We start from the raw sequence: 11,846 nt of genomic DNA on the forward strand, positions 1-11,846 counted from the left end.
GTGTTATTTGATTATGCAAACAATCTGAAATGTTCATTCCAGTAGTATTTATCATTAAAACAAACAGAAGAGAAGCAGTTCATCTCTTGTCAACCCTCAACCAGGAAAGACTGGGATGCATGTTGTTGATGTTAGTTCTGTGCGTGTAGTTAAGGGCAAGGCGCGCTGCTCTGTTTTGAGACAGCTGTTCACTCTTAGAAAATAGGGCTCCAAAACCATTCTTCAAATGTCCACATAGGAGAACCCTTTTTGGTTCTAGGGAGAACCATTTTATGAAAAGGTTCTTATTGGAACCAAAAGAGTTCTACCTGGAACCAACAAGCGTTCTTCAAAGGGTTCTCCTTTGGTTCTAAATGGTTTTAGGTTCTAGATAGCACCTTTAAGAGGGTAGCTTTGCTAGATTCCTCCTTTGCTCCACCTGACCATATTACCGGACAGTAATCAACATGAGACCAGACCAGAGTCTGAACAACTAGTGCAGTTTGATGTTTCAAAAACACATAAACATATTTTTATAACAGACATACCTCTCCCCATCTTCACAACAACTCTGTCAATTTGATTTGACCATAATAACCGACCATCCACTGTTATACTTAAGCAATAAGGCGGGGGATGTGGTTTATGGACAATTTACGACGGCTAAGGGCTGTTCTTAAGCACGACGCAATGCTGAGTTCCTGGATACAGCTTTTAGCCGTGGAATATTGGCCATTTACCACAAACCCCCCCGAGGTGCCTTATTGCTATTATAAACTGGTTACCAACGTAATTAGAAGAGTCCAAATAAATGTTTTGTCATATCCGTGGTATACCACGGCTGTTAGCCAATCAGCATTCAGGGCTCGAAGCACCCAGTTTATAAGTATGAATTTAGCTTCCTCAACTTGCTCAACGGTCACACCCTTTATACACAACTCTAGCTGAGGTTTAGGTCTTAGAGAATGTTTTTATTACTAAACACCTGATACTAATGTGTAGCGTGTGGAATCATCTGCATATGTAGTCATTCTAGCTTTGTGTTTAAGACCAGTGGCAAATCATTTGTAAAAATAGAGAAGAGTAACTGGCCCAAGGGAACTACCCTGAGGGACACCGCACTTTACATATCTGATTAGAGAAGCTTCCACTGAAGAACACTCTCTGGGTTCTATTGGAGAAATCATTATCCAAGGGTCATCAGACTTCAGCTGGTTGTCAGGGGGGAGGGGTCATCAGCCTTCAGCTGGTTGTCAGGGGGGAGGGGTCATCAGCCTTCAGCTGGTTGTCAGGGGAGGGGTCATCAGCCTTCAGCTGGTTGTCAGGGGGGAGGGGTTTCCCCAGGTGGTGTCCGGTGGTGATGCCGTGGGGGCGGGTGCTCTGCTCCTCCCTGACCTCCGGCCGCAGCACGAAGCCCCCGGGGAAGGTCAGGTCAAACATCTCGCTGGGGGCAAAGGTCAGGGGTCGCTCGACCAGCAGGGTCTTCAGCCTGGCCCTCCAGCCATCCAGCATGGCTGTCCGATTCGCGGGGGGGCTGTGTCCCGGACACCAGAACACCTGGGGGGCTAGCACCTGGAACCCACAGAAGTGAAGCACGCCGTTCTGGAAGGATGGAGGGACGTGGAGGAGAGAGGAGAGGAGTCTGGGTCAAATACATGTAGCAAATACTTGAAACTGCGCTTGGTTTAGTTTGCACAATATGCTACAATGGAACCAATGAAATAGACCCCCAAAAAAATGCAAATCCAAAACTAAATGAAACACATTGGAAATACTTGGTACTTGGAGGTAACCTTGAAGCATAAAAATGTATAAGGAAACTCATTTTGAGACACACAAGTATCCCCAAAGCCACTTGATTGTCTTCTAAAGCTATGAGAAGCAAATACAGTGAAATATTTTTTTTTGTGTGTCACATCTTAACTCTTCCCCCCTGGCTGTCTTCCTGCGTTACCTGTAGGGGCCACAGTGTGACGTTAATGTCTCCGTTGAGGCCGTCAGGGCGGTACATAGTCTGCATTGACCCAGTGCTGAACGACAACATGGCTTTCTTGTCCTGTACAATGATAAAGAGTATGAAGTGTAACTCCCAACAAACACAGAGGCCCTATTCATTCCACCAAAACACCATTTACCCTTAACCTAGAAGCAATATAGCCTGAACTGAATAAGAGCAGTGTATCATTTCATAAGGTAGATATTATGTAGGGTGTCAAAACAAAAACTCATCTTTTGACCAATGGGTAAAATACTATATTAATTGTGTAGGTACTGCTCAAACAAAAACCAATGGTCCAAACCTCATGTCTCTGTCATAATCTGTTCAAAATGTTGTTTGTTGTTGTTTTTTTTACCCTTGTAGGATGTTTGTTTTATTACCCTTGTAGGATGTTGTTTTATTACCCTTGTAGGATGTTGTTTTATTACCCTTGTAGGATGTTGTTTTATTACCCTTGTAGGATGTTGTTTTATTACCCTTGTAGGATGTTGTTTTATTACCCTTGTAGGATGTTGTTTTATTACCCTTGTAGGATGTTGTTTTATTACCCTTGTAGGATGTTGTTTTATTACCCTTGTAGGATGTTGTTTTATTACCCTTGTAGGATGTTGTTTTATTACCCTTGTAGGATGTTGTTTTATTACCCTTGTAGGATGTTGTTTTACCCTTGTAGGATGTTGTTTTACCCTTGTAGGATGGACAAAAATCAGGGCGATTAAATCAATTGAGGCCAGAGAAAAAAAAGTGGTGAAAAATCAGGAGAATAGCATTAGGTCAGTTAGACTAGAGGATGTTAGAGAATAGCATTAGGTCAGCTAGACTAGAGGATGTTAGAGAATAGCATTAGGTCAGTTAGACTAGACGCTGTTAGAGAATAGCATTAGGTCAGCTAGACTAGACGCTGTTAGAGAATAGCATTAGGTCAGTTAGACTAGAGGATGTTAGAGAATAGCATTAGGTCAGTTAGACTAGAGGATGTTAGAGAATAGCATTAGGTCAGTTAGACTAGAGGATGTTAGAGAATAGCATTAGGTCAGTTAGACTAGAGGATGTTAGAGAATAGCATTAGGTCAGCTAGACTAGAGGATGTTAGAGAATAGCATTAGGTCAGTTAGACTAGAGGATGTTAGAGAATAGCATTAGGTCAGTTAGACTAGAGGATGTTAGAGAATAGCATTAGGTCAGTTAGACTAGAGGATGTTAGAGAATAGCATTAGGTCAGCTAGACTAGAGGATGTTAGAGAATAGCATTAGGTCAGTTAGACTAGACGCTGTTAGAGAATAGCATTAGGTCAGCTAGACTAGAGGATGTTAGAGAATAGCATTAGGTCAACTAGACTAGAGGATGTTAGAGAATAGCATTAGGTCAGCTAGACTAGAGGATGTTAGAGAATAGCATTAGGTCAGTTAGACTAGAGGATGTTAGAGAATAGCATTAGGTCAGTTAGACTAGAGGATGTTAGAGAATAGCATTAGGTCAGTTAGACTAGAGGATGTTAGAGAATAGCATTAGGTCAGTTAGACTAGAGGATGTTAGAGAATAGCATTAGGTCAGTTAGACTAGAGGATGTTAGAGAATAGCATTAGGTCAGTTAGACTAGAGGATGTTAGAGAATAGCTAGACTTAGGATGTCATTACTAGACTAGAGGATGTTAGAGAATAGCATTAGGTCAGCTAGACTAGAGGATGTTAGAGAATAGCATTAGGTCAGCTAGACTAGAGGATGTTAGAGAATAGCATTAGGTCAGTTAGACTAGAGGATGTTAGAGAATAGCATTAGGTCAGTTAGACTAGAGGATGTTAGAGAATAGCATTAGGTCAACTAGACTAGAGGATGTTAGAGAATAGCATTAGGTCAGTTAGACTAGAGGATGTTAGAGAATAGCATTAGGTCAGTTAGACTAGACGCTGTTAGAGAATAGCATTAGGTCAGCTAGACTAGAGGATGTTAGAGAATAGCATTAGGTCAACTAGACTAGAGGATGTTAGAGAATAGCATTAGGTCAGCTAGACTAGAGGATGTTAGAGAATAGCATTAGGTCAGTTAGACTAGAGGATGTTAGAGAATAGCATTAGGTCAGTTAGACTAGAGGATGTTAGAGAATAGCATTAGGTCAGTTAGACTAGAGGATGTTAGAGAATAGCATTAGGTCAGTTAGACTAGAGGATGTTAGAGAATAGCATTAGGTCAGTTAGACTAGAGGATGTTAGAGAATAGCATTAGGTCAGTTAGACTAGAGGATGTTAGAGAATAGCATTAGGTCAACTAGACTAGAGGATGTTAGAGAATAGCATTAGGTCAACTAGACTAGAGGATGTTAGAGAATAGCATTAGGTCAGTTAGACTAGAGGATGTTAGAGAATAGCATTAGGTCAGCTAGACTAGAGGATGTTAGAGAATAGCATTAGGTCAGTTAGACTAGAGGATGTTAGAGAATAGCATTAGGTCAGTTAGACTAGAGGATGTTAGAGAATAGCATTAGGTCAACTAGACTAGAGGATGTTAGAGAATAGCATTAGGTCAGTTAGACTAGAGGATGTTAGAGAATAGCATTAGGTCAACTAGACTAGAGGATGTTAGAGAATAGCATTAGGTCAGTTAGACTAGAGGATGTTAGAGAATAGCATTAGGTCAACTAGACTAGACGCTGTTAGAGAATAGCATTAGGTCAGTTAGACTAGAGGATGTTAGAGAATAGCATTAGGTCAGCTAGACTAGAGGATGTTAGAGAATAGCATTAGGTCAACTAGACTAGACGCTGTTAGAGAATAGCATTAGGTCAGTTAGACTAGACGCTGTTAGAGAATAGCATTAGGTCAGCTAGACTAGAGGATGTTAGAGAATAGCATTAGGTCAGTTAGACTAGAGGATGTTAGAGAATAGCATTAGGTCAGTTAGACTAGAGGATGTTAGAGAATAGCATTAGGTCAGTTAGACTAGAGGATGTTAGAGAATAGCATTAGGTCAGTTAGACTAGACGCTGTTAGAGAATAGCATTAGGTCAACTAGACTAGAGGATGTTAGAGAATAGCATTAGGTCAGCTAGACTAGAGGATGTTAGAGAATAGCATTAGGTCAACTAGACTAGACAATGTTAGAGAATAGCATTAGGTCAACTAGACTAGAGGATGTTAGAGAATAGCATTAGGTCAACTAGACTAGAGGATGTTAGAGAATAGCATTAGGTCAGTTAGACTAGAGGATGTTAGAGAATAGCATTAGGTCAGTTAGACTAGACGCTGCTAGAGAATAGCATTAGGTCAGTTAGACTAGAGGATGTTAGAGAATAGCATTAGGTCAGTTAGACTAGAGGATGTTAGAGAATAGCATTAGGTCAGTTAGACTAGACGCTGCTAGAGAATAGCATTAGGTCAGTTAGACTAGAGGATGTTAGAGAATAGCATTAGGTCAGCTAGACTAGACGCTGCTAGAGAATAGCATTAGGCGCACATTCAATCTGTGTAATTTAGAACATCCTACTGTCACGCAGTAACGCAAACTAGCGGTATATTAACGTGAACAAAACGGAATCAGGAAACGAGTGCCCACTGTCCATTGCAGGTCCCGACTTCATTCCGCTTTGATTAACCATTCAGAACATGAAGAATCATATTTGTCTTGGTAAAATGTATTTTATAGCATATGGAAGGTGGTAACTAGCTGTAATTCACATAAAGACCACAAGATGTCACTAAATGATTTTCGCAACACTTTCTCAGGCTGTCACTGTTCTTGCTGAACACAAAAAAAGTCCTCAATGTCATCACACTTTGAGACAATTCAACAAAACGATTGTGGTAAATTGATCTATTTTTTTTGAAATGTTGAAAAAGTTGTAGATATATTCCAATGAAGTTAGATCTCTGTTATATATATATAATAATAATTTTGCACGCCCAATTTTTCAGTTTTTGATTTAAAAAAAAAGTTTGAAATAGCCAATAAATGTCGTTCCACTTCATGATTGTGTCCCACTTGTTGTTGATTCTTCACAAAAAAATACAGTTTTATATCTTTATGTTTGAAGCCTGAAATGTGGCAAAAGGTCGCAAAGTTCAAGGGGGCCGAATACTTTCGCAAGGCACTGTATATATATATATATATATATATATGAGAAAGCCTTAAATAATACATTTGTTTAGTGAGAAAAATGTAGATAATTTTTTTGTAAAGTAGTAAAGTAATAAGATGTTGGTTGAGCGTGTTGGGGGCTAGTTACCCCTTTATGGTTATGAATGTGGTTCTACCTGTCATTTAGACAATGACTAGCCCAGTTAGCGCTAGTTTATGTTAACTTGCTAGCTAGCAAATTCACTAGCAGTTAATGCTAGCCAGCTAGCTAGTTAGCATAAACTACTAGGAGTTCTAGCTAGCAAACTTACTACCAGATTGTCTGAGGTAAAATACATAAACAAAGATAACGTAACTTAATTTCAGTTGTAAATGTTTCCACTAGTGACTGATAGCTTTACAGTTAATGCACCTTTATAGACTTATAGCTATTTTACACAGGATTTTATGTCATATAGCCAGCTATCTACGTTTTTAACAGAGAGCTTTTCAATTGGCATCTCTACCCTTGTTTTCAGTCACAAGTGGGGACTTGATTAGGTGGGAGCATTGCATTTACATCAAAACCTCCTGAGTCGGGCCCATACATGGCATGAACTCTTCCTGCTCATTGTCAATGGGTATGACACTAACACAGGCTACTGGAACTAAAGACATGAACAGAAGGGTCAAAAGGTCAAACCTTGAATATTCCGTTGTTGTACATCTTCTGCAGCGAGAAGGCAAAGCCTTGAGTCAGGACTCTGTCTATCCAGCCCTTCATGATGGCTGGAACGCTGAACCAGTACATAGGGAACTGATGGGGAGAGAGAGATGGTTGACACTCCATCTACAGCAATCCAATGATTGTTAAACTATGATGGGGAGTGTAGGCTTAAATACTTTGGGGAGAAAGGTGGAGAATTTAAACGCAGCAGGGCACAGTCGAAGAAAAGACAGAGAGAGAGGTTGGGGGATGGGAGGGAGGGAGACAGAAAGAGAGAGAGGGGAAAGAGGGAAAGAGTGAAAGAGAAAGAGTGAAAGAGAGGAAAGAGAGAAGAGAGGGAAAGAGAGAGAGGGAAAGAGAGAGAGAGGGAGAGAGAGGGGGAGAGAGGGGGAGAGAGAGGGAGGGGGAGAGAGAAGAGAGAGGGAGAGAGGGGAGAGAGAGGAGGGGAGAGAGAGAGGGAGGGAGGGGGAGAGAGAGGGAGGGGGAGAGAGAGGGAGGGGGAGAGAGAGAGGGAGGGGGGAGAGAGGGATTGGGAAGAGTGCGTGACCTCTGACCTGGAAGATGACGAGCTCCGCCGCCTCCACTTTCCGATGCTCAGCTATGATGTCATCACTGAGTCGACCCTCCTTCCAGGCATGCATGGTCTCCTCTCCGTACTTGAAGTGCTCCGGGTTCTTCACCTCACCTGGCAAAGAGACAGAACAGCAGCAGCATGTGTGTTGGCACGTGTGTTGGCACGTGTGTTGGCATGTGTGTTGGCGCGTGTGTTGGCGCGTGTGTTGGCACGTGTGTTGGCGCGTGTGTGGAGTTTGTTTGGCACGTGTGTTGGCACGTGTGTGGAGTTTGTTTGGCACGTGTGTTGGCACGTGTGTTGGCATGTGTGTTGGCGCGTGTGTTGGCGCGTGTGTTGGCGCGTGTGTTGGCGCGTGTGTTGGCGCGTGTGTTGGCGCGTGTGTGGAGTTTGTTTGGCACGTGTGTTGGCACGTGTGTGGAGTTTGTTTGGCACGTGTGTTGGCACGTGTGTGGAGTTTGTTTGGCACGTGTGTTGGCGTGTGTGAGCCTGTGTGTGTACCTGTGATATCCTCCATTGTGGCGGAGGCTCTGAAGTTCATGGCGTAAAGGTCAGACACAACAACCTTGTAGCCCTGCTGTCCGAGGGCTTCCACGGCAACATCCTTCGCTGCCGAGTTAAAGGACCCCCCACTCTGATGGGCGTACACAATCAGCACTGTCTTCTGAGCTGGCACACACACACACACACACACACACACACACACACACACACACACACACACACACACACACACACACACACACACACACACACACACACACACACACACACACACACACACACACACACACACACACGTATGATAAGGTGGTGGATGGATCAGTCATAATTGTTTCCCTAAAACAAAACTGCACATCAAGTTACCTTTCATTATGAATGTGTTGTCATCTGGTTTTTACTCCACCTTTGGAAAAAAGGATTCCAAAAGGGTTCTGTGGCTGTCGCCGTAGGAGAACCCTTTTTGGTTACAGGTAGAACCCTTTTGGAATCCAAAAGAGTTCTACCCGGAACCAAAAAGAGTTCTACCCGGAACCAAAAAGAGTTCTACCCGGAACCAAAAAGAGTTCTACCCGGAACCAAAAAGAGTTCTACCCGGAACCAAAAAGAGTTCTACCCGGAACCAAAAAGAGTTCTACCCGGAACCAAAAAGAGTTCTACCCGGAACCAAAAAGGGTTCTTCTTGAAAAGAAAAGGGTTCCACCTGGAACCAAAAAGGGTTCTACCCTGAACCCAAAATGTTTTTTTTTTCAAAAGGGTTATACTATGGGAACAGCTGAAAACCCCTTTTTGGTTCTAGATAGAACCTTCTTTTCTAAGAACATATTACTGTATTATTACTGTGACAGTGTTCCACATGGCACCCCATTCCCTTTATCGTGCACTACTGTTGACCAGGGTCCATAGGGTAGTGCACTACTGTTGACCAGGGTCCAATAGTGTAGAGCACTACTGTTGACCAGGGCCCAATAGTGTAGAGCACTACTGTTGACCAGGGTCCAATAGTGTAGAGCACTACTGTTGACCAGGGTCCAATAGTGTAGAGCACTACTGTTGACCAGGGTCCATAGGGTAGTGCACTACTGTTGACCAGGGTCCATAGGGTAGTGCACTACTGTTGACCAGGGTCCAATAGGGTAGAGCACTACTGTTGACCAGGGTCCAATAGTGTAGAGCACTACTTTGACCAGGACCAGGGTAGAGCACTACTGTTGACCAGGGTCCAATAGTGTAGAGCACTACTGTTGACCAGGGTCCACTAGAGCACTACTGTTGACCAGGGTCCAATAGTGTAGAGCACTACTGTTGACCAGGGTCAATAGGGGTATGTATAGTGAGAGCACTACTGTTGACCAGGGTCCAATAGGGTAGTGCACTACTGTTGACCAGGGTCCAATAGGGTAGTGCACTACTGTTGACCAGGGTCCAATAGGGTAATGCACTACTTTGGACCGGGGTAGTCCAGTACAATAGATGTGGGTCCTAGTTAGTCCAGTACAGTAGAACAATAGATTTGGGGTCCTAGTTAGTCCAGTACAATAGAACAATATATGTGGGGCCTAGTTAGTCCAGTACAATATAACAATATATTTGGGGTCTAGTTCGTCCTCTACAATAGAACAATAGATTTGGGGCCTAGTTAGTCCGGTACAATTTGGACCAGGGTCCATAGGGTAGTGCACTACTGTTGACCAGGGTCCATAGGGTAGTGCACTACTGTTGACCAGGGTCCAATAGGGTAGTGCACTACTGTTGACCAGGGTCCAATAGGGTTGTGCACTACTGTTGACCAGGGTCCATAGGGTAGTGCACTACTGTTGACCAGGGTCCATAGGGTAGTGCACTACTGTTGACCAGGGTCCATAGGGTAGTGCACTACTGTTGACCAGGGTCCATAGGGTAGTGCACTACTGTTGACCTGGGTCCAATAGGGTAATGCACTACTTTGGACCGGGGTAGTCCAGTACAATAGATGTGGGTCCTAGTTAGTCCAGTACAGTAAAACAATAGATTTGGGGTCCTAGTTAGTCCAGTACAATAGAACAATAGGGAATTTTTGTGACCAGGGGCATAGGGTAGTGCAACAACAATGTGTTGGGGGTCCATAGGGGAGTTGACCAGGGTCCATGTCAACTTATCATCTAAACCCTCAGTGAGTTGAGGGTGATTTGGCCTCAGAATGTATTAGTGGGTAGTTAGTCCAGTACAGTAAAACAATAGATTTGGGGTCCTAGTTAGTCCAGTACAATAGAACAATAGAGAAGTTTGTCAGGGGCTACAACAACAACAACGTGTTGGGAGGACTGGAGGACTCAACATGTCAACTTATCATCAAACCCTCAGTGAGTTGAATCAGGGGTAATAATAATAATAAATGCCATTTAGTGGGCTTTATCCAGGATAAACAGGAAACGTGCATAAACACATTCTAGGTTTGTTTGCAGCAACGACAATTTCAACTTTCGTCTCAATGAGCAGTAGACGGCTTGTACATTCCTAATGTTCTGTACCTGTGTACGGCATTCAGTCATCACATACTTTCAGAGAGAATTGTGATGGGAAAACAGGTCTGGTGAGTGTGCCATTTGGGTGGGATACAAAAACAATATCCTATTGCACACAGCACTGACTGTAGGCTGACCAGGAGGCTCCACACCATCCTCTTACTACAGTGAGAGGAGAAAAAAAGTATTTGATTCCCTGCTGATTTTGTACGTTTGCCCAATGACAAAGAAATGATCCGTCTATAATTTTAATGGTAGGTTTATTTGAACAGTGAGAATAGAATAAACAAAAATATCCATAAAAAACATGTAAAAAATGTTAAAAATTGATTAGCATTTTAATGAGGGAATTAAGTATTGCAAAACATGACTTAGTACTTGTTGTCAATCAGAGAGGTCAGACATTTCTTGTAGTTGTCCACCAGGTTTATCCACATCTCAGGAGGGATTTTGTCCCACTCCTCTTTGCAGATCTTCTCCAAGTCATTAAGGTTTCGAGGCTGACGTTTGGCAACTCGAACCTTCAGCTCCCTCCACAGATTTTCTATGGGATTAAAGTCTGGAGGTTGGCTAGGCCACTCCAGGACCTTAATGTGCTTCTTCTTGAGCCACTCCTTTGTTGCCTTGGTTGTGTGTTTTGGGTCATTGTCATGCTGGAATACCTGTCCACGACCCATTTTCAATGCCCTGGCTGAGGGAAGGAGATTCTCACTCAAGATTTGACGGTACATGGCCCCGTCCATCGTCCCTTTGATGCGGTGAAGTTGTCCTGTCCCCTCTGCAAAAAAACACCCCCAAAGCATAATGTTTCCACCTCCATGTTTGACGGTGGGGATGGTGTTCTTGGGGTCACAGGCAGCATTCCTCCTCCTCCAAACACGACGAGTTGAGTTGATGCCAAAGAGCTCCATTTTGGTCTCATCTGACCACAACACTTTCACCCAGTTGTCCTATGAATCATTCAGACGGGCATGTATATGTGCTTTCTTGAGCAGGGGGACCTTGCGGGCGCTGCAGGATTTCAGTCCTTCACGGCGTAGTGTGAAACCAATTGTTTTCTTGGTGACTATGGTCCCAGCTGCCATGAGATCATTGACAAGATCATCCCGTGTAGTTTTGGGCTGATTCCTCACAGTTCTCATGATCATTGCAACTCCACGAGGTGAGATCTTGCATGGAGCCCCAGGCTGAGGGAGATTGACAGTTCTTTTGTGTTTCTTCCATTTGCGAATAATCGCACCAACTGTTGTCACCTTCTCACCAAGCTGCTTGGTGATGGTCTTGTAGCTCATTCCAGCCTTGTGTAGGTCTACAATCTTGTCCCTGACATCCTTGGAGAGCTCTTTGGTCTTGGTCATGGTGGAGAGTTTGGAATCTGATTGATTGATTGCTTCTGTGGACAGGTGTCTTTTATACAGGTAACAAACTGAGAGATTAGGAGCACTCCCTTTAAGAGTTTGTTACCTGTATAAAGGTAAGACACCTGGGACCCAGAAATCTTTCTGATTGAGAG

At 43.3% G+C, this 11,846-nt stretch overlaps 1 protein-coding gene across 2 annotated transcripts in view; it reads right to left on the reverse strand.

Moving 5' to 3' along the window:
• Positions 1-458: 458 nt before the first annotated feature.
• The window catches only part of nqo1 (NAD(P)H dehydrogenase, quinone 1), a 12,836-nt gene continuing 1,448 nt past the window's right edge, over positions 459-11,846 (reverse strand). The window contains exons 2-7 of one of the 2 annotated variants that reach the window (XM_046333824.1): positions 7,830-7,997; positions 7,312-7,442; positions 6,734-6,847; positions 1,934-2,035; positions 1,288-1,581; positions 459-1,254 (exon numbers count right to left, since the gene is read on the reverse strand). In XM_046333824.1, coding sequence (XP_046189780.1) covers positions 1,222-1,254; positions 1,288-1,581; positions 1,934-2,035; positions 6,734-6,847; positions 7,312-7,442; positions 7,830-7,997 — 842 coding nt within the window. In that variant the 3' untranslated portion in view covers positions 459-1,221. Of the gene's footprint in view, positions 1,582-1,933; positions 2,036-6,733; positions 6,848-7,311; positions 7,443-7,829; positions 7,998-11,846 lie in introns of both variants that reach the window. The other variant, XM_046333823.1, reaches the window with a different exon arrangement.

This window comes from Oncorhynchus gorbuscha, unplaced genomic scaffold (assembly GCF_021184085.1).
Source record: "Oncorhynchus gorbuscha isolate QuinsamMale2020 ecotype Even-year unplaced genomic scaffold, OgorEven_v1.0 Un_scaffold_536, whole genome shotgun sequence".
In the NCBI taxonomy this organism is placed as follows: Eukaryota; Metazoa; Chordata; class Actinopteri; order Salmoniformes; family Salmonidae; genus Oncorhynchus; species Oncorhynchus gorbuscha.